Source organism: Anticarsia gemmatalis, chromosome 3, assembly GCF_050436995.1.
Source record: "Anticarsia gemmatalis isolate Benzon Research Colony breed Stoneville strain chromosome 3, ilAntGemm2 primary, whole genome shotgun sequence".
NCBI classification, from domain to species: domain Eukaryota; kingdom Metazoa; phylum Arthropoda; class Insecta; order Lepidoptera; family Erebidae; genus Anticarsia; species Anticarsia gemmatalis.
The window spans coordinates 9,101,733-9,123,541 of record NC_134747.1 but is presented as its reverse complement, the minus strand read 5'-3'; the positions used below and the strand labels follow the sequence as shown (position 1 = coordinate 9,123,541).

Sequence of the window (21,809 nt, the reverse complement as noted above, 5' to 3'; positions counted from 1 at the left end):
ATTATTTTATAGCGATAAAAATAAAAGTTCCAGAGGAAATTATTGTAATAAATATTTTTTGTGAAATACATACTTATTTGACTAAAATGGCAAGAAGGCCATTAGTAACTAAGTGATCAACCAGGAATGTTTTAAATTACCTACCTACATGAAATGTCAGTAATAGTGGGTAAATAGGTAGGTAGGTACCTACAAAATAAGTTAATGTCACGCTTTCGTACAAAGTTACCCAGATTTAGCTAGCCCAATCTCAAAGAAAGACGTGTGTCGTCATATCGTGTACTGTCCGTACCTCTACTTATTACTTAAATTTTATTCATATTAATATTTAGTAGGCATTATTTTTGTCAATCACACCGATTTATTAAACACAAAAAAAAAATAGAAACGTATTTCTAGCAATAGACTAACAAATCGATACAATATTGAAATTCGTCTGTAGAGGTCCTGCTTTCCATAAACTATCGAGACCTACTTCCGCTCTTTTATTTCCCAATATTATAACATTATTCACTTTCTGTTACTAGAGCTCGTGTATTGATCAGATTTTAACGTTATAATTCATAAAAAAATATAATAAAATTATCGTTGTACAAATAGTGTCCGAAAATAAACCGTTTCAAAAACCCTATAAAAAAAGCTTCTGTTAACTTAACTTGACCTTGCTTATGCTTTGCTAGTTCTTTTCCGTTCAGCTACCGCGATTGGAACATGTCTTATTCATCTGAAAGAAGGTAAGTTGTGTTATTACGCCTTAAAATCGTTATATTTGTTAGTCCATATGATACACAAAACATGAAAAAGACCATATTTCAATATGGCTTAGTTATAACATATCATTTTCCATAAATTGTGAGATAATTTCAATGTCCCTGTCGCCGATTGCCAACATGGCGCTGGTAGGAGCAGATTATTACAAGTCGATTTGACGCACGTGTTTTACATTGTAGCTAGCATTTATAATCATAATTTTGGTAAGAACAGCATATAGATTTTTATGTACTGCTGTTGACGCAATGCCTTACTTTTTTGCTGAAAAGTATTCGATCCTGATACGCCTATTCAAAGGATTCCCCGGTGCGACAATTGAGTTAAAGCTAATTCATTGTAATCTGTTCATACACGTTTCGTAAGAATTTCACATGTAATGAAATTCTACAGCTGTAGCTAAGTTAAATAATTGGATTGTATCGATTCGCAGATCAGAAGATTGGCCGGAGGACTCCAAAAATGGGCCAGCAAAAGACCAAGGAAGTTATGAAGGAAACCCTACGGATCCGGAGGGAGCACTGGATACTAACTGGCATCAAGTCGTGGAAAGCTTTGATGACATGAATTTGAAAGAAGAATTGCTGAGAGGAATCTATGCCTATGGTTTCGAAAAGCCATCGGCCATCCAGCAACGCGCCATCATGCCGTGCATTCAGGGGCGCGATGTCATAGCTCAAGCTCAGTCTGGAACTGGCAAAACCGCTACTTTCTCAATCTCAATTCTTCAACAAATTGACACTAGTATTCGTGAATGCCAAGCTCTTATTCTGGCCCCGACCAGAGAGTTGGCCCAACAAATTCAGAAGGTACGGACGCAGTGGTGTTTTTGTGTTGTGTTTGGTGATTAACGCTTGAAGTTTGGAAGCTAACAGTGTGGTATTTTTAGGTGGTGATAGCTCTTGGTGATCACTTGAATGCTAAATGCCATGCCTGCATTGGTGGCACCAATGTGCGTGAGGATGTACGTCAACTGGAGAGCGGTGTACATGTGGTGGTGGGCACGCCTGGCCGCGTATACGACATGATCACCCGCCGTGCACTGCGCGCTAATACCATCAAGCTCTTTGTTCTTGATGAGGCTGATGAGATGTTGTCTAGAGGGTGAGTAACCTAACAATTTACTACTATTAGTGCACATTCACTTATGATTAGTTCACAATTTGGTTGTTATGAGTCAACTGATGATGCAACTATTGTTGTATTGATATGTCTGATCAGCTAGTTTCTTGGAGTGTACAAAATATTCCCTGCATTTATAATTCTTATGTTAATTTAATCATGTTTCAGATTCAAAGATCAAATTCATGATGTATTCAAGATGTTGTCTGCCGATGTTCAAGTTATTTTACTGTCTGCTACTATGCCTGATGATGTGCTTGAGGTGTCTCGCTGCTTCATGAGAGAACCTGTGAGGATCCTTGTGCAGAAGGAGGAGGTAATCATATTCATATAACATATTATGTTTAACACATTCGCTGCCCCTGATGCATCTGTGCGTTTCATAATGCAACAACTAGATGCCACTAAAATCCACTGGGCATGAATGTGTTAAATTAAGTACACATAAGCTGGTGAACGAACACTAATTACACATGTGTAGTATAATGTTCTATACAAGTTTTGATTTTTTTATTCTAGTGTAGTGATAAAACTGACTCCATAAATTTGGTTTAGTCAGTAAAGAAAGTACTTATACCTATGATCAATAAATTGTTAATACAATTTGCGTTGGCTATTATTGTTTGTAGATATTTGTAAGTTAGTATCATGTATTCTATAGCTATAACCTTGTTTAATATCCATGATTTATTATAATTCTTACAGCTCACCTTGGAAGGTATTAAACAGTTCTACATTGCCATCGAACTAGAAGAATGGAAACTGGAGACCCTCTGTGATTTGTACGACACTCTCTCAATTGCCCAGGCTGTCATCTTCTGTAACACCCGTCGCAAGGTAAATATTATATATTATTATTTACTGTTTTGTTTACTTTGAAAATGGATAATATTCTAGGCATTTAAGTTTTTGTTTTCTAAATTGTCAACATGCATCTTAAAACTTTCAGTGGTTAGGGGTACATTGAATGAATAGTCTTGGTTCTATATCAGATGTCTACCTAGATGTTATCTTTAATAATATTAGCTAAATAAATTGACTTGTATACTGCTATAGCTTTTAAGTTGGAGCATATTAATTTCTATCGAATTTGTTAGGTTAGGTACTTATTGGGGATCCAAAGTCGAAAGATTTTAATATTCATAATTCAATTTGTAATTCTAGGTGGACTGGCTGACCGAATCCATGCATGAGCGTGACTTCACCGTGTCTGCTATGCACGGTGATATGGACCAGCGTGAGCGTGAAGTCATTATGAGGCAGTTCCGTACGGGATCGTCTCGTGTACTGATCACTACCGATTTACTGGCGCGCGGTATTGACGTGCAGCAAGTCTCTTGCGTCATCAATTATGATCTGCCCACTAACCGTGAAAATTACATTCACCGGTAAGTGTATGGTTTTAAACATCAGCTATAATAAAATTATGCCTTAAATTGAACTGATATTGTTCTGTGGAATTAGCATTAAATTAAATTAATTATTAGGACTTGTGTACTTGAATGGACTTGCTTGCATAATTATGTCTTACACTATTAAAATCTATTGAAACAGATGTACAAACGTCTGTACACATTTTGTCCAATCCTGTATCAGTCTTGCATCCTGACTTGTTTACATGAATGTATTAACTTAATGGCTGATAGCCTGGATCATTAATTACTATACTTACTATCTCTTATATTGTAAATATAGTGTCTGAAATACCACTTTCAACTTTCAGAATTGGAAGGGGTGGACGTTTCGGCCGTAAGGGTATCGCCATCAACTTTGTAACCGAAGCAGACAGGAGAGCACTCAAGGATATTGAGGAATTCTACCATACAAGTATCTCGGAAATGCCCAGCGATGTGGCCAACCTCATCTGAGGGGCCTACGCTTTCCTGGTTTATACTTTGTGTCCTGCGTTCTATTGCGATATTTATAAGGTGTGTGTATTAGGAGGCGCCTTCTAATAACCACTGTGCCGAATTTTTCATTGGAACTCATTTCGTTCGGACCGATATAATCGTTTTAGTTTAATTAATGGTTACATTATACTATAATAGACGTATCAATATAAGTTTAATATACATAGTTAGGAGTAAGCCGGCTCGGCCGGATGGCCCCCGTTCCGCGCAGGCCTCTCTGCCCCTTGCACAGAGGTCTCATCGGGTACTGGAGAGGCTATTTCAATCACAAAAGTTCTAGAAGGAAACCATTATATTGTAACTTTTTTTCCAGTTGTACATAATATGGTAACTGTTTTTGTAATACCCTAATAAATATAATGAAATATCTCATCTGTATTGTTATTGACATTATTTTGGAATTGTAGCGCTCCATTCCCGATCGGAACCTTAATTTCTCTGAACCATTGTATTGAATTGTGTAAATTTTGTTTTACAGAAAAACTACCTGAGCCTGTGAAACGCACTTTGGACACAACTATGTGGAAATAATAAATCAAAATTTCCTCAATATGTTCATTACTTTAATTTGACAGGTCCTTATTGTATCCTGTATTCCCATTTACATTTGCTTTTGCATTTTACTTTTTAAAAGATTGTTTTCTACATGGTTTTTATGTTCATTTCGAATTATTTATATTTTTGGAATAAATTTTGTTCGAAGTATTAGCGACTTTTGACGAGAATGATAATTAAGGTTCCTATGCTTACATAATATTTTTATATAAGTACTTTTAAAGGATTAATTCCAAATACGATTTGATTAATAATAATATGATATGTTAATTTTAGCTTATGTACGCTTTGTGACGATCAATATTCAGATATAAATGCATGACAAATTCAATGTGTCTTAACTTTGAACATCAACACTGTCGGCACCCACCAATACTCCATATTATTACGCCTCACGCGTTAAAATAGCAATCAATCTGAAAGGCTTTGCCTTACTGGAACTGTAGATTAATCATTTCATCATACATCGATACACTTTTTTATTTTGGCATCAATTAGGTTGCTGCTAGATACTCTACTAAGGGCGCCTTTAGTTGGAGGAGTAAGAAGCGACGAAGTAACGTTCAAATCGTCGTCTAGATTTGAATGCGCCCTAAAGTATTGACTTATACAATCAGACATTTTTGCCAGTTAGATTGTTTGGACTCAGCCACACACGCAATGGTCTATCACAGAAGTTTACCTGCGCAGGTCGATCACGTGGGAGCAGACTGCAGATTTTAAATTTGACTGGAGCTAGATCGAAAATCAATTCTTTTATAGTACCTACATACGGTTTATCTGTACGGAATGTCTTCCACATTCTTGCTGACCTACGTAATTTAATCCACACGTATTTTATCCGGTAGATCGTAGTTTAAATGTCCACCATAATGACTACTCGTACTTAATATGGTAACTGTAAGTACCTCCGATGCAGTACATTTAAAAAACTTGGAAAGGAGCGACAAAAATAATTGTGCAACCACGTAAATTATATCATTTGAAAATTTTTATCACATGAGTTTAGACTAAATTAAAATGATGTACCTACTTGAAGCATAGTCTGCCTGTCTTAAACAGTACTACTTATTTGCTGAAGTTATGTTAGTTGTTATAAACTTTCACAAATCCTAATATTCTCCAATACCTATCAATATGTTTTGTGTACCTATCGACAGCATGCAAATTGCAGTAATGAGTTCAAAGATTGCCAATCTTTGAACTCATTACTAAGTAAAACAGTTCAACATCAATAATTTATTGAACGTCTCAAAACAGAAAGTAACTAATCTGCAATTGCATCATCAATGTACGTGCTTAAATCAATACTGAGGCACTAAGAACAGACATTGCGACCTCAACTCCGGGCAGTTAGGGCGCGTTCCCACTATGTCGTGACGACAGATAATCGTGTAGTTTTAAGTGTCGTGGCTTATATATTTAATGGAGGTGTTCACATATAGAACGACACGACTTACTGTCGTCTACGACATTTTTTGTAGTGACGACAGATTATCGTAGCAGTGGGGACTAGGACGTAGGGATATATTATAAACAATAACATTTTTTGACGACAAGCAATCGTTACAATGGAAACAGCTAGAGACGACAGTCGTCCAACGATAAATTTATCGTTACGACATAGTGGGAACGCGCCCTTACTGATTGGCATTTTTTATGCCAAGAAATCTCCCAAGAATAACTTTTTTTATCGATCCGGGATTCGAACCCCGAGATTTTTATATGACAGTACAATATATACTATCAAGGTGTCGCAGAGGTAGACTTGCTCATGAACAGAGGAAATGTGATCACATTATAAAATGAAGTAGCCTCGCTTCGTCTGTATGTTTGTTCATGATAAACTCCAAACCTATTGAACGGATCTCATACGATTTCCAGTTTTACTAATTGGTATTGTCTCACGCGTCAGGTTTTAATGTATAATTGATTTTCCTGGGCGGGTCACTGGTCACATAAAAATCAAAAATAGGAATTTGAACGAAACAGGTTAGAAGTATCGTTGCTACAAGTTTACTACTAGGCGCTTTTAAATGTGAAGCAAGCCGTACGGTGTTATTCTAACATTTTTAACAGTTAATAAATGAAAAAATACACCAGTAACAATAATCTGTACCGTATGTTGGCGTGACTTAGTAGATACTGACTCAAACATACAAAGGCTTGGTACCTAATTGATTTCATTCTGAGAGCTCTGGAGGTCAAAGCACATTATCACGACTCTGCTCCAACACCGCTCCCACCGGTACCTAATAAAGCGTCATGGCAGTGTTAAGCTTGTGTGTTTGTACCTTCGAAAACTTTTAATGTCACACCAGTGCTGCCGTACGTGAATATGCAATGAACAAATATTTTGTGTAGCTACAACAGGCATACTTGTTGATATACCTGTTAGCAATATCAAGGAGATATTATGTATGTGGTGCCCATTATATCTACTCATTATTTTTTTATACATTATGCATGTGTTTACTGGAACTTGTTGACATTTTCATTTAAAAATAATAAAACAGTAGGTAGCTGAACATACAATAGTATAATTTGCTCATTGAGTATATACTCCACAATTACATCAAATATACATAATATCTATCTCAACTTTAATAAACTTTAAAAACCTTAATAAATTAATATCACACTTCTGGTAATGTTCATGTTAACAATCATAAAATGGAATAAGACCTTAAATAAATATCATAAAAACGCAAACAGAAGAATTAACAAAAGAACAGAAATAGGAAATATTATGTAAATGGATACTCTAGGATGACAGACTGATATCAGAATGGATGAATCACTTTCTTCATTTTGCAATCCTTCTTTTGTAGGCTTCTCTACTATAACCAGTTCATCACTAAAAAAATCTATATTGAATTCACACTCAGTTTTATTAAAACACACTTTTGACTCAGAGTTATTAACATACTGGAATGTTGGTTTATAAATATCAAAAATAGCATAAATATCATTGACTCTCTGATCACCATAAAATATGTAATAATAATATCCATCATCAAGAACTTCATGAATCACTTTGAGTATTGTAGTTTTTTCTAAGTAATCTGTACTGTTACATTGTATTGAGTATGGAAATAAGTGATTTATTAATATTTTGTCATGATAACATTCATGTAAACTGTTCTCAAAACTGGAAATAGGTTCTTGTGGTTTCATGGTGCTATTTATAGCATTCCCACCATGATGTACACCAGTGTCCAGTATAGTGTTTGGATTATGAAGAGGTAAATTTTTTATATCCCTTTTTGATCTGTCTGTGTTTTCAAGTGAATGGTTATTATCTTTGGTATCTTCTATAGATTCACTTGAATTATCCTGACTGTCATCCATGTCAGATATAATGTTGCTAATATTAATTTTGTTTGTTTCTCTCGGTTTTTCTAATGTGACTAGTAGGCCATTATTCTCCACACGTGGGAGTTTCTTTTTATGTTTATATCCCTCTAATATACCACATGTATCTAATATTCTATCACCTTTTACAACTAAAATCTTAGAACCTTTATGTCTTGAACAAGCTTTTAATTCTACAGTAGCACCTATTAACAAATAGAAGCCCCAATATTCCAAGGTGTCATCTGGTAGAGTCATTGACTTCTTTAATTTTATATGTTTTCTTTTGTCTGATATTTCTGGAGTTCCCTTCATTTGGAATGCACTGAATGTTGAGTTCATTTTTAGTGAGTGCTTTTGGCAAAACACAGATGATTGTCCTTTATGTATCTGAATAACATCCGAATCCGATATTTTGTACATGACGTCTGCATATTTAATGTTTCTCAGATATAATGGCAACACAATGAGTATGGTGGGCAGAACTGTTGTTAAAAGGCAAAATGTTATAACTCTCCGAGATCCATGCATTTTACTGCCATCTGAAAGAAGGAAAACAAGTTATTAAAATTAGAATACTAATCACAAAGTATACTAATTAGCATTGAGTAATCTTACAGCAGTAAGAAGAATTTCTAATATCTCGATGATAACTAAGTTTTTATAGGCAAATTATGATAAACTGCTGCAGTTGACAAGCAGTACATGATTGTAAATGGTATGATGGTTCAAGAATGTTTGGCAACTGATTCACTTTCTAATCATGTCAGGTAACATAACACAATACGAAAAACATAATCAAATATTACCTAAATGATACCCTAATAGAATTACTAAACGATTATTCGTTAAGGAAGATGCATGGTGTCCACTTTTACACCCAATATGTTAAATTCCAGTGAGCTAAAACCATTATTTTTGTTACAACCCACTCATAAGAATGCAGATTTTCGATCACATCAGCAATATTGCAAAATTATCACAGAAAAAAAATTGTATCACACGTTAATTAGAAAACTTTACGTCGAAAGCCGCGCACAATATTAATAAGCATTAAAATAATTCTGTGTTTATGTTTACGATATAATCAAAGATCAATATTATCAATCTGACTTTTTGTGACACCCATTTCTATTGACGGTGGGTGACACAACCTGTCAAAGTGGTTTAGTGTTGGGAGATCTGCTTACAACAGCTATCCCAACTGTTCGATCTGCCGAATCTTAAGACGTAAGAAAACATTTACGATAAAGGCGTGGTATATAAAAGCTCACATGAATAATAGAAGAACTTCGATAAAAAAGTTCCAAATTAGTATTTTTTATTGGAATTATATTCCTAGGGAACAATTTTTTTTAACTTATTTTTAATATAATTTGTTTCAGTGATAATAAAATAATCTGCTTTACTTGGCTACATACAGTGTTAACTTAAGTCTTGAAGAAATAATTCGCAGCGGTAAGTATCAAAATTATACCTATTGGTTTTTGCTCATTAATAATGGTATGGTTCAACATAATTTTGCATTTTTTACTCAACTTTTTTTGTTAAACAAATCATTTCAGATTTCATAATATTTTCTTTCCTATAATCATGGTTAAAATTAAATCGAAAGTTTACGAAAAAAATGAGTATAAATTCTCCAACAAATTGCCTAAGGAAATATATATTTTGATAGTTGCAAACATTGCCATTCTACAGAGTTCTTAGAACAGCTATTTGCTTTATGTGAGTAGACTTGCAATAAAATTGTCACCATTTAATTGGTACCTACGTAGTTTTGATAAAATTTGGAATTACAATCCAGAATCCTATACTATAGTCACTAAGAAGTAAGTTCTGATGTTATAAATTAAAAATAAAAGTGCTGCAGTATAGCTACCTACACAATGTTAAGACAATATTTTATAGAATAAAGTGAGTTGCCTCAGGTAATACAGCAACGAAAAATAATCTTTTAATGGTTGAATTTCTGATGAGTAAGTGCATTTTACGTATTGCTAAGTAAGTAGGGTACCTATGCAAGTCATGGAAAGTTTTTATAACAGCTAATTTAATTGCGATAAAACATAATTTAGCTGTTTCTCCTTATCGTATGACGACAAATACTACTCAAATTTAAAAAGCACAGTATCATATTATTCAAAAGATTCTTAATATACTAAGTACAGTTAGTAAGTTAGAGGTAAATTAAGAACTGGCATAAAATTTATCAGAACTTAACAGAACTTTATAGGTAGGTACGTAAATTTTATGAGTTTTATATTGTTCTTATTTACAGTTAGTCATCTTAATGGCTTTGTAATAAATTCGTAAAGAAAACATGTACACAGATGCTGATGCAAACACTACTAATTTAATGATGTTAAAGTATACGTACCTTCTTTGTTAACTGTTGCATACTGATAGTTTGTATTGTAATAAGACGTATTAACATGTCTTGGCACCGGTTTATGCATTATTCTATTAATTTGTTTCCACAATAAAAACACTTAACTCACACGTATTGACGCTGCAATGCCATTTATCTATATTACTTACATGTATACAAAAATGTAAATACTACCAGTGTAATGGGTTAAAAGATAAGCTTATCAAACGGCATTATCAGCTCTACCTTGTAACGTCTTCTGGTCTACGATTCCGTCGGAATATTATAATACTTGCTCGCCTTGTCTCGTGATGTCGCCACTTATGTTTAAATAAATATTGATGCCTGCTTCAATGTCAATTTCATAACACATATCGATAATAACAAGAAAAAAATTGAACTGCTAGCCGAAACTCATTTACATACATAATTAGTAAACAAATCTCGAGGAAAATGCAAAAAAAGACTGCGTTGTTATACGCAGATAATTTAATATTTACGTAAGTAGATAAAGTACCCATAATGTAAACATGGTCCGTTTTAATTTCTACTTTTTGGCTACAGGTACGAGTTTATTTTACTAAATTAATAACATAAACCATCCTCCTACAAGAGTGTGACTACCTAACTAATTTTTGTTTATTAGGTAAGGTTGTTTTTAAGTATATAATATGCAGTGAAAGGTATGTGACGAAACTATTGTCAGTGTGTACCGGGTGAACTCATGTTAGGTCTTATGTAGGTGTACAGTATGAACGAAAAAATCTGATGAACCTATTAATAACACAGCTATAGGTAAAGGCCACTATGGCCTCTATGATTGGACAAAGTTACCGTGTTTGCGTTTTAATTTGCACTGAAATTAGCTATTGCGTAGCGAAAATTTCATAAGCAATCTATGTATATTGACTTGTTATTTAACCATATGTATCCACTGACAAACTTTCGTTTATTTGTAAAATCAAACTAAAAAAATAAATAGCAAAGTTATTATGTTTACTTTAACTTTTCGCGATTAAGGGCCTACCGCTTATTTTTAGGTACCTACCGGCCTAAAAGGCTAACGCGAACTACTGTTCAGCACTGCTTAACCATTCTTAAAATATGATTTAAAATCAGTCTATACCTACAGTGAAGTCAAACCAAAATAATATGAAATAAATATATCACTTGATCTTCTTAGGATATTTTACTTGAATTCTAAATTAACGTATTCCCGATCATATGAGCATTTTTAATAAAAACCTTTGAATGCAATTATTTTCTGACTTCTACCTTCTTTTGGAGAATTAAGACCTACTTACTACCTACCTAGTCTTTTGAATACCATGTAATATAGAAAATACTACATGTTAAAGGCAAATGTTTTGATTATCTCTATTTTATCAGGGATTATCGTATAACCAAGCATGCATTTATTATAGGTACTGCGAGAGTAATAAAACTAATTCACTCTACAATACAAATGATAATAATAATTATGTTAGTTCTGCGTATTTATGACGAAATTATGACCTACAATTACTTACAAATACCTACTTATATTATTTTACTACGGGTGTCGGTATTATAAACGATTTAATTTTAGTTTTCTTATCTTATAACGGTGTCTTCATCTATGAAAATATTTTCTATATATATTTTCTGTAGTGAAAGCGATGAGTTATAATATAGGTATACCTTAGTGTATAAGTACTATGTACTCATCTTATCGTAAGGCTAACATAACCAGTAAACCAGCGTACGACTTGACTTCTGCCACTGTTTAATTGAATGAATTCAATCATCTTTAAGAACTTTTTTAAATCTTACACTTTAAAATAATGTGGTACCTAGGTTTATGCAATTATATAAGTTTGAGTAAATATGTAAAAATCGCTAAATTAGTCCACCCGACCTAGGATAAAAAGACTACGATCGTCCGTCGATCCTGATGCATGCACCATTAATTTTTGTGAAAAGATTTGTCATTACTCTCTATGCAGACAGACATCTTTTTTAAATCCGACATTTATCTGATAGCTTATAAGCTGCTATATTTTTGATATCTGTTATTAACCTCTCGAGCGCCCAACGTCAAAATTCAAATATACCGTTAAGCGTCCAGGCCAAAAATGGCGCGCGAAATTGAATTGGCGGTTGGCGTTTAAGCGCCGATTCCGTCATATTTTGATACTAACACCCTAGTCATACCTTATATATTTGAAATCTACATAAAATTTGCTATATATTAAAAAAATAAACCACAAATAATATTTGATAGTGGTGGTACAATAGTCGGTTTAATCTGAATATTGTGTGCTTTAGGCATGTGTTTGAAGAAAGTCTAAAAAATATTTTTAGGCATAAAAAATAATATGACGGAAGGTTTTATCGTGTAGTTAATGAATAATGACATTAAAATCCAACTGTAAAATATACTCAAATCTTTAAAATTAGTTAAAAAAAGTATTTACAATATTGGTCATAAAGGAACATGTCGTTGGGTCAGATGTTGTTTAAGGTGCTCTCTGGCCTATATCAACCACTTATTCAAGTGTGTGCATTAGATCGTCGTCTCGTTTCATCAGCTTCAATGTCAAATATGTTTGAAAGGGATAAACATAGTTTTAGCATTTAATTTCTACGTTTTTTTAATGTAAGATCGTTTTGCCGTACCACGGTGGCGGGGCGCTTGACGGGGGTAGCACATTCAACCGTGACACGGTGGCCGGGCGCTTGAGAGGTTAAGCGGTCGTACCTAGTTCTTTTGACAAGCGAGCGACACATGATGTCAAAATGTTCCGTGACAATAATTGTCACTATTTGACAATTTGACATATCACATATTATTATTTTTCTCTAAAGTCAAGAAACCTCTTATTGTTTACACTCTTTAACTTTTATTAAATAATATTCGTTAAAGTATGTAAGTAGTGAAACCGTGGATGAACTGAGTCAATTTATTTATTTATTTATATCAAAGTTTCTAAATAGCAGCGGAACTGTAATAAACATTGAGCAAGTCTGTAAGAATGGCAGATATATTAAAACCCGAAGTAATATGGATTGAAGGAAGATGTTACAGGGTTAATGATCCGACCACAGAAGTTACTGCACTGCAGGAACACGACTTATATGAAAATGGTAGGTGTACAATCAATTCTTGATCATTGGCATAAACTTGTAAAGACTAAACTTAAAGATATAAAACACATTTTGACACAATGAGAGAGGTTTTGTGCCCCGCGTCTTCTGTACTGGCCAAATTATGAATACAGAATTATTGTGGAATCACAAGGTATTTCATTACAGTTAAGGCAACTCTCAAAATTGATCTTTGGGGTGCTGCCTTAAGTATGTACCCTTGATAACTTGCAACAGAGGAACAAGTACCTATCACTATTTCATCACATCACTGAGTAACCTGAGTATTTTATATAAATTTAATTAAAAATCATAGTTAATCCTCGCTTTTGCTCCACATATAATTGAAGTTAAGACAGTTTATATGTTAAATATGCGCTTATAGATGTTGGATACAAGTACGACCTGGATGAAGGTGATGAGGATGATGAGTTTGAAGTAATCATGGTTGATAATTCCAGATTCAAGACAAGTTTACATGTTTCTAAGTAAGTACTGTATATTCAAGTAAGTCGGTGATATTATTAGTCTATGGAAAAAAACAAAAAAAAAAAACAAAAAACAATTTTATTTGTTAGTGGAAGAGGCAGAGCCTGAACTCCAAATCAGATGTATAAAATTCAAATTTACATGTATTTGAAATCTGCCTACCCTTATGGGAAAAATGCTTGATATTATGTTGTATGTATGTAAAGGACCACAGATAAAAAAATCCAAATTCCTTTTTATTAAAGGAAAAGGGTTTTTAAAAATTTCATTTGTGGCCCTTTTGTTTTATAGCAATGATTTGTGTGTATATTGATGGAAATCTATCATTTAGGGCGAAACATTTGGTCAGTATCTACTACAAATTTGCTGCTGGAGTGATAATCAAAAGGTTGAAGAAGCCTCACCTATCAATCTGCTTGATTAACTGTTTGTAAATCTGCAGCAATCTAAATGTCAGGACTGTTATTGTTTATATAACTTGTAGGTCATTAGGATGACTTGTATCATAATATTATGAAACTGAATTATGTAATAAATAACATAATATAATTATTATTGTAACTCTATTAGCACTTTACAGAAAACAGGCCAATTTAATATTATTTTAAACTAATTTCTTTTAAATATTAGTTTTTTGTGAAATATGACAAAACGCATAGGGAATTTAGCAGGGTTAGGTCTTATGTATTATTGTGCTTATGAAATCATTTCAATTGTCTAATGAAATTTATTTGATTTACAGGCACTACTTGGGATCAATAATAGGAAAAAAAGGTTCAATCAAGAGTAGAATAGAGAGGGACACAAGAACAGAAATAAAAATTCCAAGACAAGGCCAGGAAGGAGATATTACTATACTAGGAGCCACAGCTGCTGTAAGTTTGTAATTGACTCGAACAACAATAAAATTGTTAAGTTCATTCTAATTGTTACATGGGATTCAAAAATTGTATTAAAGTATATTTGTAGGTCTAATCATTGAATTTGGCCAGAGGGGTAAATTGTTTTACCCCCTGCCTCAATCTAGGATAAGACACTTGCTCATTAGTGGGATAGTAATGGGTTAAATTTATTTTATTTTTTTATGAAAGCGTGCAATTAGTTTAAAAACGAATGAATGTTTGAAATACATATTATTAAATATAAATTTTGTAATTTGTTAAGATTTATGTGCTCCACTTATTTATTTATATTTCAGGCTGTGAAAGCAGCAAGAAGAAGAATCAACATTATAGTGATATCTTCTAGACTGAAGATGAGGTCAACACATTTCTTATCAATACCAATGAACCATCCAGATATTATGAAAAGATTTGAAGAGTTTAAGGTAATCAGATTGCTTTAAAACAAGTTGGAACAAGAATAATTTTTCTTTTTTTTTTTCAAAAACACCTCTTATTCTATTACGAATTGCTCTTGTATCGCGGGGCGTTTTACAAACATACAAACAACGGACACAAAGTACAACCAGACCCGAAACAATGATTGTGGATTGCACAAATAATTGTTCCGTGTGTGAATCGAACCCACAACCTCTCCTTGCAATGGTAGCGGCGTGGCGACCTAAACCACTGCGCCACAGAGGCAGTTTAATTCTTAGTCTCGGTTTTAATATTTTAATTCTACGCTTATAAGGTGGAATTTTGGCAGTTATTTACATACATCTGTTTAAACTAGCCCTTAGTCATAATAATATACTGTGCTACCTACTACTTTTGTAGTAAGTCATTTGTTTGTAGCACAATTGAAGCCAGTGTTAATAACCTACCAAGTGCAATTTCGATAAGGACACATCTCAAATTGCAAAAACATGAGACATAAGCCCTTTTCTCAATAATATATTCAATTAATATTTTTTATTTTTCACAGGCCAGTGTTTTACGCGATTGTGCCAGTAGTCGAGGTCTGGAGGAGTCGTTATTTATTAAGGCTTCTAAACTACATCTAACACTCGGAGTCATGTGTTTGATGGACAATGAAGAAAGATTAGTTGCTTCTAAGTTACTCACTGAAGCTAAGGATAAAGTTCTTGAGTAAGCATTGTTTTTTGTAAATAATTATTTAGTAAAAAAAATGTATTATTATATTGCTGCAATGCAAAACTTATGTTGTCATAGCACAGCTTGGTCGTTCTATCCACTGAGTTAACATCGCCCAGTTTCTATATTGTACCTTCACATGGAGATACATAACTACGATAGTTTCGTTACTAGTTAATTTTATTACTTCTATCTAAAATCTAGATATGCAGTGCCCTTACTGAAATTAATGTTATGGCCTTGACCAAGCTTATCCAGTGGTTTGAGAGTGGTAGCTTGTTTAACTGGATTGATATAAGTAATTAATAAGTACCTATGTTTATATTAGGTCGGGGAAAAAGTCTTTTCGCATTATAGTATGTATGAACTTGTAACAAAATCTCTTTGGCTTCAAGAATCACAAATGAGTACACGGTTCATTAGGTTTCTTTCAGTGAGCTCGTGAGGTACCCAAATATCGAGCTTTTTTGTGTAGAGAAAAGATTTTATTACAAGTTCATACATCCTATAATGCTAAAAGACCTTTTTCCCGACCTAATATTTTATTATGTTAATAAAAATCTGTTTTATTTTCAGGCCATTATTGCGTGGTCATCTACCATTAAAGATCAGGCTCAAAGGTCTTTCCTACATGAACGATGATCCAAGCAACATAAACGTTTTGTACGGCACTGTTGAAGAGGAGGGAGATGCTAAAGGCTTGATACAACAAGTTGCGGACGGTTTAGTCGATCATTTCTATGCGGCAGGTAATAACAGATTAGAAAACATTCTGAAATTGTAAGATTTTACATGCGCACAAGAGGCACGCATGCAAAAAGGAATACACGCAAAAACATTCTTTAGAATGCGTATAAATATAAATTGCCTATCTGAAAATGCTTTTCATATAATCAAATAATGCGTATATTCCAATTTATTGCTCATGACAGAAGTCATTAGTAAAACAGTAGGTACCATATCGACAACTAAGACTGTATATTTCACCGTTTATAGTTATCGATGATCTAAGTAAAACTAAGACGAAGAGCGTCTTTAAACAACCCTTTTAACCCTAATAATTCCGTTAAATTAATCTATTTGACAAACATTTCTTCCAGGTTATATGGAGAGAGAACACGGCAGGAACAACGTGAAACTACACGTCACATTACTCAACTCTAAGTATAGAAATCGTTCAGCAAACGTAAATGCTGATGATGGCTCGTCAAGGAACTCCAGACAGCCGCGAGAAACTTTTGATGGAAGCCAAGTTTTGAAGAAATTCGCCGATTTCGACTTTGGAGTAATGGAGTTTAATGATATCCATCTATCGCAACGGCATTCTATGGGCCCCGACGGATATTACCAGCCGACGTGTGTGGTCGCATCGATAACTACGTGAATAATTGTAATTTGTAAATAAACGATTTTGAATCTTAAGTAAAAGAAATATATTTTTTATAGTTGGAATTATTGGTTTTATTAACTGTCTGGCTTCTAATGGAAGAAAAAAGAGTGTAATTTGGCATAGTTATTATCTTCCAAACCAACATTAAAATATATGCACGATATTATGCGTTTTAGTGATCTACGATATCATTCTCGAGCCTTCCTATAAATGTTCATGCTGCTACTTAATAAGTACCTGGGTCAAATATGGCCAGCCGAAAAATATGGCCACATACCATTATTAAAACACGAAATATTGTAACGTGACCATAAATTGTCACTGGGGTCGCATGTATCTGAACGGTAGGTATAGATGCCAACCCTTCCAACGCTCTGTCAGTCGCCGAATGACGGTTCGAATAATGGTATGTGACCATATTTTTCAGCTAGCTGTATTTGACCCAGGTACCTACTTACTATAAATAAATATTTATCAATTCAAGACCACCACATTTTAAGATTAATTTGTTTTTAAATTCTATTACTTCAAACCGGGCACGTTGCCAATAGTCTAATAGACAATAACCCAACCACATCTTTCTGTCTGGCAATCAATCCAGGGCATCGGAGTCGGCATTAATATATCTCCTTATTAGTAAATGTTAACACATTTGGCAACACAAGCGCTTCATAAAAACTGAAATAGTTCCTTTGAATTGCGAGGCGTTGTTAAATTTTACATCTATACTAATATAACGGCGAATTAAAAAGAATAGGTAGGTAGGTACTTATAGCGGTTTTTTGCAAAGTTCGTTACGCTACAAATGAAAGACGTAATTAAATTCCAACAGATTAACACACTGTCTAATTAATTGGAAGGAATTTTCATGAAAAAAGGTAAAAATATGCCCTGACTTCGAATGAAGCTAAAGGCAGTATTAGTACCAAGGGTAAAGTAATTTGCATATTCGGTAAAGCTCATGTTTCATTAGAAAATAGGATTGAAATGGAAATTAGAAAGTATAAAGTTAGGTTCTTACAGTCATACGAATGTAAGACTACATAAGTACAACTATTGTTTGATGTGCTTAGATATTCGTACGGCATAAAATTAATAGTTTTGAGTGTTCTGACGTTATGACTTACGATATCTACTGACGGTAGGTGTGCGATGCGAAGGTTCGATTCCCCAACGTCTGACTCGAATGTTTATACAATGAGTCTGCGATAATAATATAGGAATTAAGTTAACCGATTCATACCTGTTAAGTTCTACAATTCAAGTGGTTTAATACTTTATCGAATTAAGTAGGTACTTTCCCGGGGCTCCCCTTTAATTTTACGGCATACGACTAACGTAGACGATTAGTCCATGCAACTGTCTAGACCACGGCGCACTAAAGACACGCGTGTCGTTGTAGGTAGTCTGGGAGACTCACAAACATTTCTTTTTGCTCGTTTTAACTCGTCGCCACAAACAAAAAGTGCGCCCGGTATTGTCTGTCGTTTGTGTTACCCCTTAGTGAAACCATGTGCGTGAAAACGTAAAAGGAAATTAACGAACAGCCGCGCTGTACGTTCTGTGCCTCCATTTCCTCCAGCCCTCCTGTTCACAATCACTTTTTGTCGGTTCGGGACTTTTCCCCTTCGTTTTAGGGGAAATATTTATGAACGAGAGTATTTTATGGGCCGCAATTTTAAGTTTTAACTGACTATTTCTTGAATTTTAAAAGAAAAAACAGCTTTACTTCGGGGTCGAAAAAAAAATTGCAAAGGCAAGCGCATTTTCTGCGTACTCGGGTAATAGCACTTTGAGTTTTTAAAAGAGAAAGCTTTATAAAAAAATTATGTGCTTCTTACTAAATCTTGGGATAATAAGATAAAAAATGCAAGTTTGTAATAATTATGCACAATACGCACCCAAATGAAAAAAACAAATACCACCTACGTATTATTTATAAATTCTACGACTCCGTTTAGATTTTTACTAGGCAATATCACTGCCTCGTTTTTTATACATCAACTTTAGAATTTTCAGTTATTTTAACAAAAAACCTAATCAGGTTTCTCCAGATGTAGTGTAGTGCCTAAGAGATCTAGCTACCTTCATGTAGAGTTCATTGTTGATGGGATACCGAAAAGGGATCGCCAGTAAGTAGCTAGTTAATTTATTTAAAGTCGTCGTTTTAGGCCTTCCTAGGTATTAGCTGCATTGTTGAGGGTAAGTTAAAATGTCCTATGTAACTTTTTAAAAGGTTTGAAAATAACTTTACCATAGAAAACCAAAACTTTACCGTAATTTTACTAAAATTGGGTCAAAAAGCCATTCAAATTATGTAAATGTAGGAACTAACTATGTTTAGAGCAACGTTCTATGAAATCCTTATGTACTTACGTTCAAAAAGTTTCTCAGTAAAAGGATACCAGTGTATTAGTAACTAGAAAGTCACGTAATATGAAAAAACTTTGACATTAAACGTAACGTATAATAAGTGTTTAGTGAGAATTGAGATTCTCGGAACACATCTACTTTCTTCCTATTACCACAGCCTTATTACATTTAATGAAAGTATGTAGGAGTAACCTCATTTAGCAGGAAGTTACCTACACCCATAAGAGCCTAACACAGTATGATTGATTCCTTGAAATATAGTGGGTCAGGTAATATGAACAACTCGATTAGTTTTAGCCCGCGACGTCGTCCGTTATTATCGTGATAATACATTTGTATTATAACTAACTACTAACATTGTATTAGTAGTTAGTCAGTTATAATATCTGTGTGCCCAATTTCAATAAATTCCGTTCAGAGTTTACGTTTTGAGTGTATGAGTACCAAACACACATAGGTACAAACATCCATCCTTAAAAAAATTGCTTTTTTATAATACCTAATGGTGACTGCTTTAAAAATAATATCTAGTTACTAACATCATATTATTATCACATAATGCATAATTTATTGACATTAGTACTTACATAAGTATATGAATGTTATGTTTTAATTTATTCAAAAGTATTCTTATTCATATAAAACAAAGATAATATAAGTAGGTGCCAAATGAAATGCGTGGGTAGGTAATATCCAGAGTTCTAAATTTTTTTTAAATACATACATAAATGCGAAGCAGAAATTTTACGTTATTCCTCAGATATAGAAGCTTCTTTAGTAATAAAACAACTACTCATCTTGCATTGATGATTATATTACTAATATACTTACCATCGTATATTATTTTGTATAGGTTTACTTCATTTATATAATAGGTAAGACAAGTGCAAGTAGGTATGGCTAATTTTTTATTTAATTTTAACTATGCAAGTCTAAAATAAATGTATAAAACCTATACATTTTACGAGTTCCCTCAAACATGGTTAATGACTGGTGCTCCACGTATCTATATCTAGCTATAACGTTCATTCTGAGCGTAATGAACCCGACAAAGATCTAATTATCATTAATCTTCTGGCGCCTAAAGGTGCTTAAATTGAGATATGCATCTGATGAAATGTGCTTTATAACTCGACTGTCACACACAATAATCTCGTAAGCCAACGCGAGAATAACTCTAGATAAAGCCGCGATCATCGTATTAACCTCTGAAGACTTTAATCCAACATCGAGAGCTTATTCGAGTTTCCGGCCAAATAGCTTTTGATGGTGAATTAGTGAGAAAACCATTTGAATGGTTTCTGAGTTAAAATCGTTTTAAAATAAAAAAGAGGTTCTATTACCTGATTTATATTTTCTTAGACAGTTACCGCACTTTAATTAAATTGTTGCCCGTCCGGCGTCCGCTTCCTTGAAATTGGGCAGAGACGTAAAAAAGGGTTGTTTTCAGTCGCTCCAAACGGTCACGCCAAGTTGTGTATTGGACACAAACTGATAAAAATATATCCATGGTTTCATTATAAGTTATATCTTAACTTAGTTTTACTTAATTTTATCTCAGTGAGCTAGCCAAATAACCGCTTAAGTACAGTACATACAGTTTCTCACATAATAAGAGTAACGATATTAAATAGAGTGCAAACACGTATAAGCAATAAACACATAAATCGGCGATGTGTTTTATGTGCTTTATTAAAAAGCTGGTCTGGTTCCATAGTCCGTGTTGTCGGTACGTAGTTGGCAGGCTAGGAAGTGGTGTATGCGGGCGGGGCGGCCGGGCAACGTCACCGTCAGTCGGGGCGCATTGGCTACGTAATGCGCCCGCCCGCCCTGCGACGCTCCGCGGGCCTTCCACTCGCATAACAACTCGAAGTGAACGTTCACGTGATTCTTGTGTACATACAACGGATTTTACTTGAATAAGTAAGTCATTTTCTTATTTGTATTTATTACATTATTTAAAAATAATACAAAAAATGTGGTTTACAATTTTTGCTTTTCTGTTAATTGAAAGTTTAACTTTGTGTTTGTGAAGAAATGTTGTGCTCTATTCTAAACATAAATATCAATTACTCACATAAACTTTGTTTGTATTGAACTTATACCATTAAAAAGTTGGAAACGATAAGCATCTGGAAGTGGAATAAAATTTATTCGGCTACTTTCGCTCCCCCTCGCAATTATAAATTTAAATCTAAATCTCCCTATGTAGGTAAGAGGAGCGCAAGTTACGACCTAGGTATATTAGCATAAATCTAGGACATAAGCATAACTAAGGGTATTATTGCTGGGAATTTGATTTTATAATGCCG

The 21,809-nt window shown here is 33.9% G+C and overlaps 4 protein-coding genes across 5 annotated transcripts in view; 3 read left to right on the top strand and 1 right to left on the bottom strand.

Moving 5' to 3' along the window:
• Nucleotides 1–573: 573 nt before the first annotated feature.
• eIF4A (eukaryotic translation initiation factor 4A) lies at nt 574–3,818 on the top strand. Its single transcript, XM_076136323.1, has 7 exons — nt 574–734; nt 1,202–1,577; nt 1,658–1,872; nt 2,059–2,206; nt 2,596–2,727; nt 3,055–3,278; nt 3,614–3,818. Exons 1-7 carry the CDS (start codon nt 712–714, stop codon nt 3,756–3,758), a joined length of 1,263 nt encoding a protein of 420 aa, XP_075992438.1. The 5' UTR covers nt 574–711; the 3' UTR covers nt 3,759–3,818.
• Nucleotides 3,819–6,875: 3,057 nt separating this feature from the next.
• On the bottom strand, nt 6,876–10,432 carry LOC142987505 (uncharacterized). 2 transcript variants are annotated; one of them, XM_076136315.1, is made up of 2 exons: nt 10,090–10,432; nt 6,876–8,251 (listed from the first exon to the last, which is right to left on the bottom strand). In XM_076136315.1, exons 1-2 carry the CDS (start codon nt 10,166–10,168, stop codon nt 7,053–7,055), a joined length of 1,278 nt encoding a protein of 425 aa, XP_075992430.1. In that variant the 5' UTR covers nt 10,169–10,432; the 3' UTR covers nt 6,876–7,052. The 2 variants fall into 2 exon arrangements, with proteins under 2 accessions (XP_075992430.1, XP_075992431.1); XM_076136316.1 differs by lacking the exon at nt 10,090–10,432 and adding an exon at nt 8,519–8,881.
• Nucleotides 10,433–12,134: 1,702 nt separating this feature from the next.
• On the top strand, nt 12,135–17,186 carry LOC142987507 (activating signal cointegrator 1 complex subunit 1). The gene is made up of 7 exons (XM_076136317.1): nt 12,135–13,206; nt 13,592–13,694; nt 14,438–14,570; nt 14,894–15,022; nt 15,565–15,728; nt 16,311–16,483; nt 16,835–17,186. The coding sequence occupies exons 1-7, from the start codon at nt 13,095–13,097 to the stop codon at nt 17,116–17,118; spliced, it is 1,098 nt and encodes a 365-aa protein (XP_075992432.1). The 5' UTR covers nt 12,135–13,094; the 3' UTR covers nt 17,119–17,186.
• A 4,114-nt stretch (nt 17,187–21,300) lies between these two features.
• Nucleotides 21,301–21,809, top strand: part of Schip1 (Schwannomin interacting protein 1) — a 65,409-nt gene continuing 64,900 nt past the window's right edge. Inside the window, exon 1 of the mRNA XM_076136313.1 lies at nt 21,301–21,420. The gene's annotated coding sequence lies outside the window, so the exon portion shown is untranslated. The remainder of the gene's footprint in view (nt 21,421–21,809) is intronic.